General features: G+C 41.2%; 2 protein-coding genes across 4 annotated transcripts in view; one reads left to right on the top strand and one right to left on the bottom strand.

The window, feature by feature from the left end:
- Positions 1–20,114, bottom strand: part of PAICS (phosphoribosylaminoimidazole carboxylase and phosphoribosylaminoimidazolesuccinocarboxamide synthase) — a 41,645-nt gene that overhangs the window by 8,995 nt on the left and 12,536 nt on the right. For all 3 annotated transcript variants that reach the window (XM_074588136.1, XM_074588135.1, XM_074588138.1), the window contains 6 exons: positions 16,183–16,269; positions 12,899–12,970; positions 11,784–12,185; positions 10,278–10,343; positions 9,024–9,214; positions 141–186 (listed from right to left, as the gene is read on the bottom strand). In XM_074588136.1, the coding sequence (XP_074444237.1) occupies positions 141–186; positions 9,024–9,214; positions 10,278–10,343; positions 11,784–12,185; positions 12,899–12,970; positions 16,183–16,269 (864 nt within the window). The remainder of the gene's footprint in view (positions 1–140; positions 187–9,023; positions 9,215–10,277; positions 10,344–11,783; positions 12,186–12,898; positions 12,971–16,182; positions 16,270–20,114) is intronic.
- Positions 327–20,114, top strand: part of PPAT (phosphoribosyl pyrophosphate amidotransferase) — a 48,415-nt gene continuing 28,627 nt past the window's right edge. Inside the window, exon 1 of the mRNA XM_074588139.1 lies at positions 327–713. Coding sequence (XP_074444240.1) covers positions 586–713 — 128 coding nt within the window. The 5' untranslated portion in view covers positions 327–585. The remainder of the gene's footprint in view (positions 714–20,114) is intronic.

Raw genomic sequence — 20,114 nt, 5'->3', positions numbered from 1 at the left:
CAGCGGACAACCCCCCCCACCAAGCCCCCCTCAGCGGCCACGAAGCGCGCGCCAACCCCCCCCCAACGACTGTTACCGGCCCCCCTCAGCGCCCAACGGCCGCGGGGCGCCCCCTCAACCGCCGCGAAGGTGGCGGTTACCTGATGCTGCGGGTGCCATGGCGGCGGCGGGAGCGGCGGCAGGCACCTAGGAGCAGAGAAGGGAGAGCCTCACCACGCGCCTCCAGGCCGGGCCCCGCCGCCGGGGTAAGAAGGGGTCGGCGGAAGGGGCGGGCGGGCGGAGGTACCGGCACCGCCCGCCAATCCCCCGCCCAACGCCCCCCTCTCTCCGCCCCCGGGGCGAACCCCACCCCGCCGCCGCCCCCCGTGGCAAACCCGGTCCTACGGGCAAACACACCCCCCACACGGCGGGGAGGGGACGGTGCGGGGTCCGGGGGGGGGTGATGTAAATGAGGGAGGCCGCTCCCCCCCCCTTGTTCTCCCCCCTCCCCGTCAGGCTACCGGCGGCTGCGCGCGGGAACCGCCACAGCGGGGCCGGCAGTGAGAGCGGGAGCGGGGCCGCCTGCCGCCACGTGCCGCCGGCGCCATGGAGCTGGAGGAGCTGGGCATCCGTGAGGAGTGCGGCGTGTTCGGCTGCATCGCCTCCGGCGCCTGGCCCACCGAGCTGGACGTGCCCCATGTCATCACCCTGGGGCTGGTGGGGCTGCAGCACAGGTAAGGGGCGGGGGGGGGGGGGAGTCGGGGTCGGGATGGGGATGGACCCTCCGAAAAGCGGCGTCTCGCTGGCGGGCCCGGCCGCGGCGGCGGCCGCGGGAGGAAGGAGCGGGCGGCAAAGCGCAAGGAACGCCCCGCCGCCTGCCGGCTTCCCCCGGCCCGGCCCGGCCGGAGGAGCAGCTCTGGGACCCGTTGTGGACCTCGGCTGCATCTCGCTTGTGTCGCATCCGCCCCTGCTGCCGGCCGCCATCACCGCGATAGAGTGAAACTTCTTGTCTACCTGACATGTCTATGGCGATGTAAAACTGACTTAGGTTCGCTGCGTGGATGCAGAGCTGCAAAATGAAGTTTGGGCTCGGCTTCCGTTTGGTATTTCAAAGTTACAATGTTACGCACTGACACGTACTAACCATTTTTTTCAGCGGCGCCGGAAAGGTATCTCCTCCTTGTGGGAACACATGCACAGCCAAACACACACGTGCTGCTTTTCCACTACATGCTGGGCTCCCCTTGTGCAAACACCTACGTACTACGCTTGACTTTCCATTGGCAAAAAGTGGGGTAAATAATCACATTCCTGACAGACTGGGGAAGTGGGCTTCTCTAAGTACACATGCACTGAATAGATAACAATGATATATTCTTTATATTTTCGAGGTCACAAACAGAGCAACAGAGGTTGCTCTGAAATGGTTTTGGACCAACAACAGAAAATTGTTGACATCGAGACTTACAGTTTATTACAGCTGAGTTTCATATACTTTTACTGGTAAAATGCTGCATCCCTACATGACTGTCATATACTAATAGTTTTCTTTGGGTTGCAGACATATCTTTCATAAACTTATATATATTTGCCAGTGTCCATCAAAACTGTTTATATTGGGAGCGATAGAGCTGCAGAATCCAAGGAACAATGCCATATAATCAATAGTCTCATTTTAGGTTGCGCCATTTCTCTGTGAAGAGCCCAGAAAAAAAATCTTTCCTCATTTGTGCTTACACAGACCTGGAGTTCCTTAGTTGGAAATAAAATGGTTGATGTATTTTCATCACTTTGCAGCTTACTATCTCGATTTTCATTGCAACCTTATTTCATGGTTTTTCAATACACTTTTTTCCTTCTGTCTTTTTTCTTTTTATTTTCTGATGGGCACTTGACAAGTATATTTGATTTCCACGGGCTCTTTAATATCAAATTTTCTCAGTGGAGGACGCAACTGTAGACCGCAATACTAATGTTGTGACTGAGACTGTAAGCAATTCACAAGTTCTATGGGAAGATACACACCTAAAGGCATACATGCACTACCTCCAATTCTGATCTTCTACTCAATAACTGTCAAAATCTTTAAGGGATGCTTTCTTAGGGGCATAAACATTATTGCATCTGTAAAGTGAAACAGTCTGTTCAATTAGGTATATCTTTGCAAGCAGTCAATAAAATTCTATTAAATAGCTGAGATGTTAATGTTCCCGTTTCCTTCTTAAATGTTTCTCTCTAACCTCTTTGCATTTTTCCTACTGTAAGGTGTAGAAGAGGTGGCATCCCTCTCAGGAGGTAACTGGACGGCAGCTATTTTTCTCCTCCTTTTTGGAATGTCACTTGAAAATCAGAATAAACAGAAATAACAGTCCTTAGACCTCACCTTCAAATTAGTAAGGATGTTTAGGTAATGACTACTGGCTTTAGATAGTCATAGGCATGTTCTTTTATATGTAAATTAGTCCTGTGCAATAAAACAAATCATAGAATTTGTCCCTTAATTCATTTTAGATTTTAAAAATCAGAATATTCAACCATGACATTGTATCAAACTGCATTTTTGAGATGGCTGATGCACAAAGAAGAAGCAGCTGTTGGCAACATGTTATAATTTCTAATATTTGAAATCTTATCTGTATACAGAAATATCCAAAGTATTTGTTACATGCCACAAAAACACGGGGCATGAATTCTATGTACTTTATATTCCGATATAGCTGGTTGCAGCAATGTGAAGGACTTTGCTGTTTCTGGTAAATGGCCTAAAATGAGTTGATAGTTTGTATTACAGTGTTAAAAAGATACTATGGCACTGGAGAGATTTACTTCAGTGAGGATGTTCATAACTGAAAACTTGAAACCCTGTATGCTGGATCAAGCCACCAAAATATTTAGGCAGTATTGAATGGCATGTGTTTGAGTGGTGCTCATTGTTACACTGAAACTATTCTGCATGAAAAATCAGTTTGTATTTGTAAGCAAGGTTCTGGAGCAGGCCCACAAGTAGGCACATCATGAAAGATAAAAGATAGACTTGGAATTTCACTACCTTGATGTAAACAAGAACTTTAAAGGCTTAAATTTGCACTCCTTTGTAGCAGAAGTTAGAACATAGCTTTTTATTGGCTTTTACTTTATAATGGTAAACTGTGAATTAAAATGAAAACCAGTATATTCCTACTCATAGGCTAATCAAGGCCTTCCACACACTAAGAACATTGTACCAATTTAACTTGAGACCATTTTAAAGTTATTTTCATCTGTTTGTAACACATTTTACAGCTATGTTAGCAGTGATTTCTCATTATGTTTGAAACTTTAAAGCTGCTAAAGCGAACGCTTTTACTCTGGCTTAAGTATTAACAAGGCTTAAAAGAGGATGTTCTAAATCATCTTTACAATTTGTAAGCCAGGGAACAAAGTTACTGTAAAATCCACTGACAGCATGCCAAAATAAAGTGAGAGGATATTGGTAAGAAGAGGACTTTCTTGGGGGCGGTGAGGGAGGGAGGAGGAGTACTTCGAGTTACAAATCTATTAAACGTCATTTGAGGCCTTGACCGGGACAAATTTGTGAAGTTAATCTTGGAACGATTGTGATTTGTGTTAACTTTTTGCAAAATTCCCTGGAAAATATTTCTGGCAGTAATACTGTGTACTGAAGCCTGAGGGTATCCAGCTTTGTACTGATTTTTAGAAAAGGTCTCTAAAAGGCCTCTTCTGTGCAGGTGTAAGTGCTATTAAGTCAGGGAATCCTCCTTGTCCCAGCTCAGCTGGGTCTATGTATGGAATTTGCGATGAGAATCAAAGTAAATGGAAAGTGGAGGCTTGGCCAGCATCCTTTTTTGATACTTTCCCTGTTACTGTCCACTATGAAACCCCACACAACAGAGCCCAAATAATCACCAATGTAAGTTAAGAATTTTTACTTCTCTTTCAGTCTAGTAAAATTACTGGTTGCTTCCCATTAGACATCCTTCCAAATATCTGCACTCAATACAGCATAATGAAAGTGTTTATCTCCGTTTCATATACCACCTCTTGGCTACCAGATAGATTTTTTTTTTTTAAAGGCTAGTTAGCAAGCTGTTGGCATGCTGTCTTACACTGTAAATCTTTCAAGGAAAAAGCCTGGAATTGTGACAGTAATTGGATGGAAATTTTCTGAGGAACATGGATATGCTACAGGTAATGTTTGTGATAATTTGGTACGCAACATATTTACCTCGTTCACTTCATCTCAAGAATCCATTATGGGTTCAGCAGATCCTCCATCCCCAGATGCAAGAACTGCAGTGTTAAATGTTTAAATTGTCTAAATGCTAAGGTGTTGGTCTAGCTAGTGACTGAGTCTGTATGCTGTTTTACCAGCATAGAGCTGGTATATCCTGGTAAAACATTCCTGCCTACTTTCAGAGACACTTACTCAACGTGTATATGGTAACACTTGATCTTTTAGTTATGTCTTGGTGTATGGACTGTGCTGCTAGGTGCTGACAGCCCAGTTTAATTACATGCCACACAGCTTACTCCCACAGGAAGAGAGGAGGAGCGAGACCTTTTTGCTGTATTGAGCTGTGACATCGCTAGGTTGTTTTATGTAACTTCCTGCAGGCCGCAGGTTCCTGCATGCTGGGAAAGTGAAGATAAGCCAGATTTCCATTCTAACCAAGTTCAAATCTCTTAGATGTACATATCACCAAATGCAGTTTGGTCTCAGCTCTTATCTCTGGATGTGGAGTAAGCAACTGGAATGAGATAATGTAAGAAGGAGCGGAAAAAACAGGAGGGAAGTGGTGCTAAAATGTTCTATACAAGAGGATGGTTCAGAGACAGCCAGTGTGTTTATTGTGGCCAACAGACTTCCCATTACATTAACCTAGCCATAGAGTTGGGGTGAGACTGTTCATTTTTCTTCCCATTGACTGTAGTTAAGTCATCCATGTGGGCATGATACAGCTCTCCAGTAATTTTCACAGGATTATTCTGTTGGCTTGTCTGCCTGTACCTTACATTTGAGCTTAATGCATGGAGGGAAGGTTGTACACAGCACAGGAGGTTCATGCTGGGTGTTGGAGTTCAAATAAACAGTCCTGGCTGCTCTTTCTGCCATTTCTTACACTACTTTCCTTGAACTTAAAAAAAATCAGGGTTTTTTGGAGGTGCTTTTTATTAGGTTCGTTTTCATTTACATCAGTTCTGTCAGTTATCTGCTTGACCACATGACTGCTTGTGCAAACAAAAGGGAGACCTTGCTGCAGGGGAAGGAAAAAAGGGTGTGAGTCTGTAGTGAGTCTGTTGAGTGTGATGCTGATAGTGCAACAATATAAGCATCTCTGCTCCCTGAAACTCATTCTCCAGCATTTGGCCCAAATAAAGTTTGGTCTACCAGGAAATAATCTAAATGGGGCAGTCAGAGGACTTTCCAAGGTAATAGCCCTATCCAAGAAGTGTAAAGTGACCCATTCATCTTAGTGAATGACTGTGCTTTAGAAAAGAATGGAACTTGTATTAATACAGGTCAGAGTGGTTACTGTTCCATTTATCTGCCACATCTCAAAAATTTCAGTATCAGTCATTTGTAAACTGGAGAGGAGACAGATTTGCCCTCACAGTGATCTGAATGGCCCCCTGCTGCAGATATTTGATGAGGTAGAAGAGCAAAGACCTCTGATTTTATACAATTGCTGCTCTTGCCATCATTGCTTGGTGTTGATTTTGATTATTAAGCTGGATCATTTTCATGATTTAATTTATATTAAGATTCCCAGGAGCAGTTACATGGAAACAACCTGGTCTGCCTTTCTGCTAGAAGGAGCCATGTTGTGGATCTGTCTAGGAGGACCTCTCCTCCCAAACCCTTTCTGTTTTACAGTAGTGCTCTCACACATAATCATTTAGCGTGTGTCAGGTGGTGTCCCAAGTTCCACTTAACTTGCCCGTAAGCGTGCCTAGACTAAATATTGTGTGACTCTAATAAATGTAAAGCTGTGATCAGAGCAGAGCCACAGCACAAGCTCAAGTGGATATAAAAATATACTGGAAAGATGAGTTGGATTAACGAATGCTATTTTTGAAGGGACTTTTTTGATAAATCCTTCACTCTAGAAACATTTGATTTAGGCCATTTTCACTACCCTGGGAGATGCTGTCAAAAGGAGACAGACCATAGCTCTAGACAACCAGAATTCCAAATGTGCAACGTTCATGTTATTTTGTGTCTAAGCAAAAAGTGATGTGGAATCATAATGACAACTGCAGCAAGAAAGGTTGTCTTGATGCCACTTTGATTTATGTATCTCAGCATCCTACATATTCAAATAAACTAGTTGTTATCTGTATAAATGGAAGTAGCACATAAATATTAGATGATGTCAAATGCCCCATCCACTTGACGTCTCTTAGCATCTTTGACCAAAAATAAATGTGAAGATCAGGAAAGAAAGAGATGGCTTTCTGACAAAACAATTACAAAAAGCAAGCTATGCTTTGCAGCCACAAAGCGGAATAGAAGTGGAATCCCACACAAAGGGAAGTCCACCTTCTTTGGACATTTGTTTGTCAGGTAAATCCCGCTTTCTGGAAAGTTTTCCAAGAAAAAAACCCCTTTTGCTTGGAAAGCCACTTACGTTCTTTTTTTTATGTCAGTTCTTGCTTCATGTCTACCCTCTAGTGTTGATACGAACAGTTTCCAAATAGAGACTGCAAGTGTGCTCTGCAATTCTCCGCTGTGACCTACTAAGAATTTAGGCAGTCCTTTGCCTCAGTGATTTTGTGCAGTTCTCTCCTGAACTACAGCATTTAAAACCAGATACATATTTCTTGGAATATCTGCTTATTTTAATGAATGAAATAAGTATTTCTTATTTTCTGGAAGAAAATAAAGGGGTTTTTGGGACATTGTACTGAATGACAGGAAGTTTTGGAAAGATTGGGATCCTTGTGCATCACTCAGAATTTTATGTGCAGTTTGTCTTTGCAGTGCTAACTGCCTCCCTCAGGTTAGCCTTTCTTCTGCTGGGCCAGTCACTGCAACAAAAGGAACCTTTGAGCTGCTCCAAGTTAGGGCTAGCACAGCTGAAAACTTGCTGGGCTGCTTCAGCTCACACAGGAAACCATTTCCTTGTTTTTTCCCAAGTGGTTAGTCTTGTGTCAGGTTAGTGCGCTGAACTGGTTTATAGGGGATCCAGCAAGCATCGCATTGCTCAGAGTAGCATGGCGAAAAGAGGATCCTGTTGCAGTGAGTTAACAAATCAGCTTCAGCTGTTCTGTGCAACTTCAGCCTGGCACTCATGGAACAGAGCAGGTACAGCAGAACACGCAAGTGATCCATATTATTTTCAGTACAGTTATTTTAAAAACTTAATTTAAATCTAAATGGAACTAGACTGTTGAAATGTATTAAAATTAATTCGGGTTGGATCACGCATTTTGTGGTTCACATGTGGAAGGAGAAACCTGTTATTTTAGTGCTGCCAGGAATGGTGAGGTCTTCAGCTGGTTCAGCATGTTCTAGAAGGATACCTGACTGTGCTGTGATGGCAGTGACAGATCCTTTGTTCTCCTACCAAAAGACAGCAGTTCTGTATGCAAGTAATATAACAGATGCGAATTCAAGGATTTACCTTTGAAATAACTCATTGCAAAGAGAGAAAAAAATTTTTAAACCAATGATGATACTAGTATTACAAGCCAAAGAAGGTTTATACTGAAAAACCAATGTAAAATGTGAAAAGTGGTAGATAAGCACACAGTGGAACAACTGTACGTCCACGTCACTGTATAAATAAATATGATTTTCTAGGCATCTTTCTCTGACTTCTCAGAATTGTTTTAAAAATGCTAGTCAAATGGCAGATAAAATCTACCTTGGTGGAAATTATTTACCTTTGTAATGTCTCTCATAAAAGAATTACAAGAAAATAATCATAGAGCAGGAAACAAAGCACTATATCCAGTAATATTTTTGTGTAAGATTTTGTGAAGAGGGATTTGGGTGGAACTTAGGCCTCTCTGTATAAAAACACCCTGGTGGCTGTTGCTACTGCAGTAAGGACTTGACTATTTGACTTCAGTTGTGCCCTTGTGTATGCCCAGAACTGACCTAGCTTTGGCAGGGCTGTGCAGGTCTATGACTGAGATCCAGAAATGAGTTGTTCTGCTTGAATACACTGAAAGGAAAACCCTGGAAATGCTTGCCTTGCAGGCAGTACAGGCTGTAGAGTACTTAAATAATCACAAAACAAAGTAGTGGCTAGTAGGATTTTGTAGAGTAACAGTTACTTATGGCATGGCATTTGTCACTTACCATGTCATTTTTCCCTGCACTGTTTCTATGTTTTCTGTACTTGATTTGGTTAGTGGACAAAGCAGACCCTGCCCAGTACAGAACAGGGACCAGAACACGTGCCTGCCCCTTCTAGGTGGGCATCAGCTTTGTGTCTGTCCTTTCTGGCTCACTGAATTCTCCAGTTCATTGCTGCCCAGCACTGTAACTTCAGCAGGCATATGGGGATGGTCCACCACCCCAGCACAGGCAGGTGGCGAGGCTAGGAGGAGGGGAAATGCTGATAAAGGAATGAAATGTTGTATTTTCCCCACCAGCCTTGCCTAAGCAGAAAGAAGTTCTCTTATGGCTTCAAGTGTTTGGTTAATTGTAGAGGACTAACTTGTTGGGAAGGTGACAGAGATGGTAATTGGAAATGATAGGATGAGATTTTAACTGTACATGTTTTCTATGATCAAACTATTGTTTTCTTTCAATTAAGCCTGTTAATTGTGGCATGCAGGTGAGCCGAGGCACGTAGGCAGAGGTTGTATCTTTCACTAGACTAACCGATGTCACTACTAAAAGCTCATAGTTAAGGATTATGATGGGAACTCATACCTAGTTTTAATTTAAATGACTGAAGGTTAATATATTAAAGGGGAGCAACCATGTAATCACGTGGGTGACCTACACTCACAAATGAGTCTATTTCATTTCTTACTGTCTGACAGAATCTCTTTGCATGCTAATTTTGTAGAAAGTTCATTAGACCAACCTGTTGTATGGCTGATGGATCAGCATACAGCTGTGTTCTGTTCAGGTCTTGCATTTCTTCCTGCTTACAAAGCCTTTCTAACAGTAACTTTTTGCCTTCTGTTACTGTGTGCACTCTCTCTGTTAATAGTTTTTGGAAGTGGAGTATGGTGTTTTCAGAAGCACTTTTCTTAAGTGGAACAGGTGACACCTCTGTGGACAAAAGCAAAGTATGTAGTTAGAGTGCACAAGTCAATGAACTGCTGACGCTGAAGTTTAGCACATGCTAGATTTTCCCAATGCTGTCCTTCTGTTACACTCTTTTGGCAGGCATTGCCTGGTGTTGTGTAAGGGGTCATTGTATAATGGTGGGTAGGAATGAAGCAGTCCTTGTAAAAAATCACTCATATTTGAAACTTTCAGCTTTGCCTAACTACTGTGTTCTGCAAGACGTACTTATCTAATAAGCAATAAATGAAAGTATATTTAATCACCCAGAGTTAGTCCTGTTAGCACGGTTTGTGGTGGTGTACTGTGCAGGCTGAATTCAGAAATGTGGTGTTCAGATCTGTTTGTGTTCATCTGTCTGTAGACAAGACATCATTTTAGTATTAAAAATAAGGGGAGCCTCTTAAGAACTAAGTTTGTCATCCCTCATTGTTGATCTTTTTGATTTTTTAGGGCCTGACAGTTCTGCCAGGAAGAAAAATAAGCTCCTGACCTTTCCTATATCAGATTGCACGCTGCATATTTCTATCCATCCCTTCATTTTTCTCTCCCAGTGATTCTATACCATATCTTCTCTTTGGAATAGCTGTCTTAACCTGTTTTCTCTTGTACAATGCGTTAGACGTGTCTAAACATGTGATTCTCCTCTCATTTACTGACACATAGTATAATATGAGGAAACCACAGCCACAACTGTGATACTGTCCCTATTTTCCTCTGAGCAACACAGATAATTAAGAAATATTCTTTTAAAAATCTTTTAATCATTTCTTTGTACTTGATTCTTATAAATCAAAGTCTTTCCTGATGTTTACCTCATTTACAACAGGATGAGGACTGAAATAAAGAAATCGCAGTTTTTCTTAGACCCGCATTTTTATCATGACTCTTCTCTTGCAGATTCTTGAGAGTGAGAGAAGAATGTTGTTTTGGAGCTTGGTGTTTAGTTGTAGGATTATTTTTTTAACTGTTTTAGTACTGGAAACTAGAATCTGGCATCCCATTTAACAGGATTGTATAGACGCTTTAAAAAGTCAGGGGTTCTTACCATCAGTCCATGTTTTCCTCTTGACACCCAAGGATCCTGTGTTTGCTGTAATATCTCCCACTGAAACTTAGAAGAGAAAAGCAAAGTGTTAAAAGTATTTTGCAGAGATTCTCAAAGCACAGTTAGTCACACACCAAAAAACTTTATACTACAAAAGCAAATGCATTGGGACAAGTGACTCGCAGCAATGAGAATCTTCTAGAAAAGTTAGGTGCTGGGTTGGCATACAAAATCAGGGTGGAGAAACACTTATTTGGCAGATGCCTTGAGCAGTTTAATAACTAAAGCTTCTTTTCTGAAAAGTTATTGTTTTACTATCTTCTACATCAGCATTCACAGCACATATTACACAGTCCTTTTCCAGCATGCTAAAATGTAAAACAGCCAGGTTGGCTCAAATATTCCTGGTGTTAACAAATTCCATTCACGGAAAAGCAGAATGAGCAGTAATATCTTCAGTTTCTAGATTTGCAATTTCTGTCTTAAGAATGTAATTGAGCAGAAGAATGAGGCAGGTGAGAAGCAGTGGTGTCATCCCATGACTGTGTGGATGTCACTCCAGCCTAAACTAATGTCACTACCGTACGGTGCCCTTGGACACCTTGTTAGGGCTCTGATTAATGAGTGAGGACAGCTGGCTTAAGGATGGCTCCAGCGGTTTCTGCTCAAGCTCTCCTCCTGGCCTCTGCTGCAGAAATGGTTCAAGTCCACAACTAACATTTGTGATATTGCAAATTATTATCTAACATATTGAGAAAAACCAGAATTAGTTCTGGTTTACCACAACTCACTGAGCTCTGAGCTGCAGTGTTCAAGTTGCTTCTACAAGAGCATCTGATCTGCCTGCAGCAGGGGCAGGTGGCCGTGAGAGCCAGAGCGGTCGCCCAGTCATGAGAACCCTTACCGCAGAGACAAGGCTAGCCGTGGGGTTCCTAGATCAGAGGTCTGTTGTTACTAAAATAGATGCAAACTCTATTTAGAAAACAGATTCTGCTTTACCAAAATTAATATAATAATTACAAGTGCTGAAATAAACATCACTGCCCTGGATTTTTCTCTCTCTTGATTGTGGTGTGAATTGAATTAATGAAGTTTGCTGTTTCGAAGTCTTTGCACTTGATTGTTACAGATTCTGCAGTTCTAACTGGTATGGGCTTGCAGTTCTCTGTCCATAGTACTTTACATGTCTGCTTGATCACCTCTAAAACCTGTGACGTTTTCTAGCACCATTTCACTGTATCTCATTTAAGCTTCCAAAAGCACAAAGATTCTCCCATAATATTGAACACTTAGGTGTTTTCACTTTTTGTTAATGTTCTCACTTCTAAACTCCTCCAAAGACCATTTCTGTTTGCTGAGCATTGCCTACTTGACCATGCAAATACAGGTTCTTCAATTACTTTCCCTTCCCATTCTGGCCACGTATTTCACCCCTACAGCATGGGTCAACAAGCAACTTCAAGTTTCATTTTAATCGCTTTATCTCATCATTGAAGTTTTTAGTACCTGATAGGAGACTTGAACTTTCACATCCCCAGCCCGAGGGACCCAGAGGTTGTCTTCTTAAGATACAGTCAACTTCATCGTAAAATCTCATTTTTCTCCTGGGATTACCAAGATGCTCATTTTCCTTCTGCAGCGCGCGGTATTCATATTTTAGGTTCTTGTACTTTGTGCGACATTGTTTCCAGTCTCTGTCTATACCACGTTTCATTAACCTTCTGGCAATTTCCTCAAATATTTCTTTATTTCTTGTGGCCCCTTCAAGCATTTGTTGTATCTTTTCATCTGACCATATGTTTATCAGAGCTCTGACTTCATTATCACTCCAGTGTTTGCCTGCTCCAGTATCATTAACTGTAATAACTTTAAAGTGATTCTGTGTTTCTTCCAAGGGAATGTGATTGTCTGAAAATATAAATGAAGCAACAACTGAGCATTGCTGAATATACATATATTAAAGTGTAACTGCAGCTAATGATATAGTAACAAGCTGAAGGATTAAATGTTTATAATAATCTCGTTACGAAAATCTTTTAACTTTGCAATGTTAATATCCATACATGATAACATTTTGATTAAGTATGCAAAATATGTAGCAAATGAAATCTCTTGTTTCTCCAAGGCATATAAAATACCACATTTTCTCAGTGTAATTTTGTTGCTGCTGTTGTCAAATTAGACAGATGTATCCCAGTGCTATATGCAGGAAAGCAATAGGCCTTAAGCTTTAAAAGCAACAATATAACATCAGTGATAAGAAAATGTCTTTCCAGTACAGTTTCAAATTAGAATGGCAAGGAAAAATATCATACAAATGAAAATGCTACTGGGAATTCAATAGAAGAAAAAAATCTTACCTACGTGTTTGGAAGTAGGCAGATGCTGCTCATCAGATAAGTATAGAATGCAAAGTTGAACTACGGTATTAATGCAAGTTTTGTTCATGACAGGGAACAGAGCTATGAAACTAGTTTTTAAGTTTAGTGATAAAGCTAGACTGGAGTCAGAAGTAGAAAAGTAGAGCTGTGTTTACAGTGGAGATCTGGGTGCTCCAGTTTTGGTACCGAAATTACAATGTGATTTTGTTTCAGAATAAATGCATGGAAATTAATACTCACCTGTCCCGACTATCCGTTTTGCTACTGGCGTACAAGATCTGTCTTCTGAGGTAGTGCTTATAGAATCATCATCTATAGAAACAGTTTTAAATAAAACAGACCTGGATTTAGACAAATAAATTGCTAATATTATTGCCATCCTCTGCAGGTGACACATATCTTCAATTAAAAATGTCATAACCCATTACTGTAACCCATTAGTTCTAACAAGTCTTCTGCCACGTACCTCCCTAAATCAAATTATTTATTGGCATTTGTCATAAGCCCTATCTATCCTTCTGCCCCTACATTCTCCAAAAGGTAGCAACACAAATTTAAAGTACTTGATTAAGCACGTAGGCGTATGTGGATAGTTTATATCTCACATGTAAGTCAATTTGCATAACATGTTTGTACACCTCAATTAGCACAGGTGTGCCTTCCAGATGTGGGGTAGGGCAGGCTTGGGGAGGCTCTGGGGCCATTTGTAAGGGCACGTGTCTGCGGATTCACTCCCTCCGAACAGGGCTTGGACGGCAGCCCTTCCCTTCATGGGGCCATGCCGTCTCCCCTGCTGATAACACGGAATGAGCAGGGACTTGGGCCCTAGAAGGCCACTGTCCCCTCTCAAGTCTGGGAGCTGTGCAGGTGGTTTGGATGTGATGAGGAAGAATGAGAGGCACAGGAGCCTGCGGCAAACCTGCATGCAGTGTGACTGCGAAGAAACTGAAAAGAGACCTTCCCTCCTTATTCCTACCCATTCTCCTCTATTCAGGACTCCGTTTAACCACAAAAAAAGTGGTTTCAAGTCCATTTTAGTAAGCTACCATGGTGGGTTTCAAAGCTGGGCTCTGAGGTGTGCCTTTCCCTGATCCCGGGAGCCAGGGCAGGTCGGGATGCTAGACTTTGCTGAGGAAGGTTGTCCTTTTGCCTTCCTTTAGCAGACAGCCGTGTTTGTTTACTTTTGGGTGTAAGGCTAGTCTCGGATACAGAGCTTTTATTATGGAGATAACACAAGCAAAAGAAAAATCGTAAAGTAAACAATTCATTAATGCTTTTGTGGAAATCTTTAGCCTCAGCTTAAATTGCACTTCCTATATGTAGGGATGGCTCTATCTGAAACCTTTCTGTGTGGATTAAATGACACAACAGGGAAGACAGAAGAACTATTTTTTATTCTACCAGCATCTGAGTTATCTTCAAAATTCCATCCTTAACAGGACAGAAACATCATTATATTATTTTTATGCATGTTTACATGCCAGGTTTTTTTTCCTTCTGCAGAGCTGAGAGTATACTAGAATTGCACTCTTTCACAGCGTAAAAACTATTCCCTTCAGAAGTAAAATTCAGGAGCCCTCAGAATCCTGGAAATCATCTATTTCGCAGCTCTGCTGGCTTTGGGCTCATTTCCTCATGCTTATCCGAGGCTGAAAGTTCATTTTTGTGTGGAATTACTTTCTGGGTTGGGAGGGAGAAAAAGACCAGTTCTCAGCATTTTGGTAGGGGATGTCATAGACCAATTATCTTTAATACAGTTTTTGGTAAAGGGTAGAAGTAAATATTGCTCACATTTTGAAAAACTGAGTGCATGGTTTAGACTCTGTTAGAAATAAGAGATTGTTGGTAAATAAGCAGTGGTTCTTTTGATGTGCTTTCTATAATGGTACTTGCTAACATATGCACAGAGTAGTACTTGGAATTCATATCTGCTTTATAACTTGCTTTCTCTTAAGTGATTTGGTAAATACTTGTTTTCATAAACCATATGCAGGAATAAATTTGATACCTATGGAAAACTTAGAATCAGGAATTATAGTCTCATAAGTGTGTGATTTACTTGGTACTAGAAAAAAAGTGTTTTTTCATAAATAGGCTACCCCATAACTCTTAAGAAAATGTTTCCATCTTCCTTTAACACTTGGAGCTATCGGAAATACAATTTTGGGCCAAAACGAAGCAGGAGTTTGTTTTTTTTTTACACTATTACCAAAAAAATGCATGGCTTCCATTTATGTGCTCATTCTCTCAATTATGCTGGCTCTCTAATCTCTTTCTGCCTTTGGCAATGGCACTTGTGTTCTGCTGACTTGCGTGATTGCTATCCTCAATTGGGTATTACATGACAGGAACAGGGAATTTGCGTGTATAAGGCAGTCGATCTGCACGACGTTTTATCCTGTGTCATTGTGTATGAACTCTTCTCTTTGCGTTAAGTGTGACTTCGCTATGTCTCTGAACTTTCAGGGACGCAGATTTGCTTTATCCTCAACGTAACTTGTGTTCCTGCGTGTCATTGCTGTGGTGGCATTGCTCTGATGTTGTCCTCAGTGCCATACGCCTTACAGTTGTCTTTCATAATCAAGATCAGCATACGCAAACTGTTGTAAAAGCTGCGTTGGGTAGCGTGTCTCAACACCCAAACTCCGGATAACATAATTGCTGAGAAGGAAACTCTGGATCACAGAAATATTGATGCACACAATAGAAATATTCTTATGGTAGAAATTTCATTGTAAAAGGGCAAAGAATTGTTGTTCACAGAATCATTATAATAGTGTTTTTTATTCTTTCCATTAATTTCTGGGTGTAAACAGCACTACTGTAAAGTATACTTTGACCTAGGCTGTCAGGTCAATAGATTTTAATGTAATGGTTATTTCCTCTGATGCCTTTTTTTCACAACCTTCCATGGTTCTGTGCTCATTTATTCAAGAAGATTTATATCCCTACTGTATTCTAATTATTCTAATGTTAAATTTTAACGTTTTTAATAAAACAAATCTTCTCCTGAATACTTGTCACTGACTGTATGACTTCTACATATTGCTGAGGCTCCGATTTCAGTTTAACTTGTAAAATAATTCAGAATATTTGTGGCAGTTGTTTGATAGTGAATGGTCTGAAATTAAATGCACCGTCATGAAGCAGTTTGAAAAAATGGACAAGGCATAAAATGTTCAGTGTTTCTGAGACAGCTATTTAGCTCTCCGGTTTATCATTTCTAGCAACTGTGTATGAGAAAGAACAGTATTTATGTCATAATCAAACGCAGACTTATCACATCTAGCATAATGAGGAGTATGATGTCTGGGAAAATAAGATCTTGTTATTAATTGAGGGAGGGAGAAATAAGTGTTTATGCATTTTTGCAATATGAAATCAAAAAAACCCCAGATTTTATCTTAACCTAGAAGTAGAATGAGTACAATGTGCAGGAATAACACATGAACCTTACAAACCCGCAGTCGCTAGTAAAGTAGAATGTGCTGTTACAACCATCAAGACACAAAGTCTTGACCTACCTATGTCAATCGTCTCCTTCTTTATTTGTGTAGCTTCCGGAGCTGCCGGGGTGGAGCTGGCAAAGTCCCCATCGTCTTCAAGGATTTCTGTAAAAAAAAATAATTTAGAGAGTTCTTATTAACTAAACAGGTCTTGAGTTATGTCGTGAGGATCAATAACTTCAGACTGCCATTAATGATAACCGTTGTTAAAGATTTAATCTCGTAATACATCAGAGCTGCCATCAAAGCTGTCCGAAGTGATAGGACAAGAGGTGATGGTTTTAAACTAAAAGAAGGTAGATTTAGACTAAGGAAAAAGTTTTTTACGATGAGGGTGATGAAACACTGGCACAGGTTGCCCAGAGAGGTGGTAGATGCCCCATCCCTGCAAACATCCCAAGGTCAGGTTGGACGGGGCTCTGAGCAACTGATCTAGTTGAAGATGTCCCTGCTCATTGCAGGGGGGTGGGACTAGATGACCTTTAAAGGTCCCTTCCAGCCCAAACTATTCTAAAAAGCAGTGGGCTTAAGAGCAGAGTTTATACACTTACATATTAAAATAAATCGAGAACACCACCTAACAGTTGCATAAGTTTATGAATTAAATATGCAAAGTCTAAAGTTATTTAAACCTGGATCAGGTTTGTAGAATGGTTCGCTGATTGTGGCTGTAAGGTATGTAGTAACTGGTGAACATCTACGCAGCAGAAGCAGCAAGATGGTGACTTTCATAAGGGGTGCTTCAACACATACTGAAATTACTGAAAGACTCCCAAGTGGCTGATGCCAAAAGTCACTGAATTAGCCCCAAAAGGGGCAAGGGTCCTGGCATTGCATCAGGGTCCTGTGCCTGGACAATTGATCTGCAAGGCTGTCTGCCTGCGTGATAAAGACAAAGTACTAAATGCCTGTCCTCAGAGCATCCCCTCTGCTGTGGCTTGGCAGGGTGGACAGCATAGAGCAGGGTGACAGAGGTGTCCCTGGGCTCCACTCCATGGGGAGGAGAGCTCCGCTCCTCTGCCATTGGCTCGCTGGTGTTTAAGGGAGAAATCCACCCCTCCGCCCTGGGATGGACGGGTGGATGATGCAAGTGGTCTTTCCGATCCTCATTTCCAGGTGAGGTCACTGCTGTACAGAGATTAAATAGTGAAGGCCACACTGCGGATCGATGACAGCAGTTTCTGGCTCCTGGCCTATTCTCAGTCCATTCAAGAATATTGTCCCTAAACATTGAGCAACAAACCATAATCTAGAGCCATTTTATTAAAAATTACCCCCCAAATCAATACAGCCTTGTTTGCACTAGACGTTCTTTATGATGTGACCAGCATCATGTGCCTTTTTATTTATTTTTTTTCTTTGGCAAGCCAAGAATGTGGGTAGGGAGCCTGGCTTTTTTTTCTAAGCCACTGTTCAGCGTTTTTGGAGGGAGGGCATGAGGAGAGCAAGACGGAGCCAAAGAGAACAAACCATCGACAGTTTCTGGCACGGCTAAAACACAGTGGCTCCGTCCACATTGTTTAGTGAAGCTATAGACGGTTGCCAGCAAATATGTTTAATCTCTACTTTGTGTTTGAAGCGTTGCTCACAAGGCCACCAGAGCAATGCTGTTGCAGTCTTTCCTTGTACCCGCTCAGACTGATACAAGCTCTGTTCTCTTTTGGCACTCTGTCACTGTCACTATTTATCCCGTTTTCTGGCTCTCGAGGCAAGATTAGTAATTTGTCTCCTAATCCTTTCTCTCATGTGTGTCTTGTATATTGTAAAAGGGGAGTGGTGAATGTCAAAGCTAGGGAAATTTTTTCAGTGTGTGGCCTGTATTTACTCTCCCAACAGTTTGCAGAGTTGCTGCCATCTCTCCCTGATCTGTGAGGCTGGATGCAGACGGCTCTGGATGCACAGACAGGAGTTTGTGTCCGTGGCTCAAGTATGCCTTGGGCTAAGTCAGTGAATAATAAAGAACTTCTGCACTTCTCTGAAACACTGCTTCATGCCAGCCTAGGGCATATGTATCTTTGGACCTTATATCTGCACATTTTAAAATTCTAAGCACACAGCAGTAAGTGTTCAAGCCAACATAAGTGCCCGGGTACGTACCAACTTAAGATCTTAACTTTAAACAACAGATTTTTAAAAATCCCTTGATTAGGAATATATCTTGGTGGTGTCATGACTTATTCCAAATTTGTTCTGAGAGGGACATATAGTAAAGTATGTGGGGCACCAGAAATCCTAAAAAATAATGGCAAGAAAAGTAATTTGTTTAAAACAAAATACTTGCTGTAAATTTTTTTTTTTAAGAACATCAGGCTACTGTCATTCTTTAGAATCTTGTTTTCATCTCCACTGTTGTTCCCTGGCACTTCAGATTTAATCAAACACCTGTATACAGTCTGTGGTCATACCGCAAAGTCTGACACGTGCGGAATGTACATGTAGATGGAGTCTGAATTGACTGACTACTGTGCTAACTGAAGCAATTGGATATTCTGAACAGATTTCTGGAATTAACTGTCCTTAAAAGTGATCCCATGAAATAGAAAACATCAGTCAAAATGGCTAAATTAAGATTTTATTTCCAGATTGGTTTAATATGGGTATTTTTTACCAGAAAGGAGAAAAATTTACAGTGACGCCGCTAGCCTCTCCTAGGCTGCTTTTGCTAAAAATGAAATGGGTTTGTGATTGCTATGATGCTCTTGCACCCTCTGCAGGCCAGCCTGCTGAGAAAACTACTCCAGGGCAGTGCTCCAGAGAAACTGCAGTAAACTGTTACAGTCTGTAGAAGAATGTATAAGGATTTATTTACCTCTGTCTTTTCCTTCTCGGGTGGGCATTTGCTGCTCTTTGAGGAATGAATACATGTGGGCAGAGGAGAAAAACAATCCCATGAAACATTAAATAACTAGGTATTTTCCTGAAACTGCTGCATTTGTCTTCTAAGTAATAACATTTTAATTTTTTCCTTACTAGAGTATGGCAAACCTGATTGAACGGTTTGTAAAGTTTGTCAGTGGTGACAGTGTTATGTGGTTGATAACACAGATCCACACATAAGATCGCGAGAAGCACATGTGCTTCTAAGGGAGCTTCGGCACCTCTGTGTATCTACAAAGCTGCTGTTGCCAGAAATTAGACGTCTGCCCAGGCTAGCTAGTATATATCTAGACAAGTGTATGCATAACTCTGACTGCAGAGTACATTAACTCCATGTACTAATTAGGAAGGTACCCTGATACAAGGGTAACAGAATCTCTAAATTCTTATTTTTGTCAAATTATTCTTTTTACCAATTTTTTTTAGTCACATGAGTATGTATATATAAATTATAATTACATGCCTGTTGAGAAGCAATTTTCTACAGAAGTTCTGTTGAATATGGAGTAGTCTTTAAGAAGTCACATCCTAAAGGCTATCGATTGTCAGACACCTACTGATATCTAAGAACCACTGTAATACGGTGTCCCTGCCTGACTATCTTTTTCGCTATTTATCAGCAAGTAAATTTGTGAATATAAAGGTACATACAATCACTTCACTTACCAGTTTCACACTTTGAATTTATTTGAACTGTCTAGGAAGCACGTACCACGATTAGAGAATAAAGGGTCTCCATGGTATTGTAACATCAAAAGTGTGCATCTTTTCTCTGCTCTATATAATGCCTAATTACATTACCATTAATAACATTAAAGTCTTGGTGTTTTTTACCACCTGTGATAAAATTATTTGAGTCTGTATTGTTCATTTGGGAATGAGGGAAAGAATTTTGGAAACTGAAACTGCATCTCTTCATGAGGCAGTGCTGTGGTTTTGCCTTTTTTTCCCCACAGAAGTTTGAACAGTAGTCTTTAGAGTGGATAGGCTTCTGAAAAACTTGCTATTTTAATCTTTCCCCACAAAATCAGATTGCAATTACAATTACCCAAAACAAACAAAATATGCAGTTA

This window comes from Larus michahellis, chromosome 5 (assembly GCF_964199755.1).
Source record: "Larus michahellis chromosome 5, bLarMic1.1, whole genome shotgun sequence".
Taxonomy (NCBI): domain Eukaryota; kingdom Metazoa; phylum Chordata; class Aves; order Charadriiformes; family Laridae; genus Larus; species Larus michahellis.
Note: the sequence above shows the minus strand (reverse complement) of the source record. Positions and strands in the feature narration are given on the sequence as shown.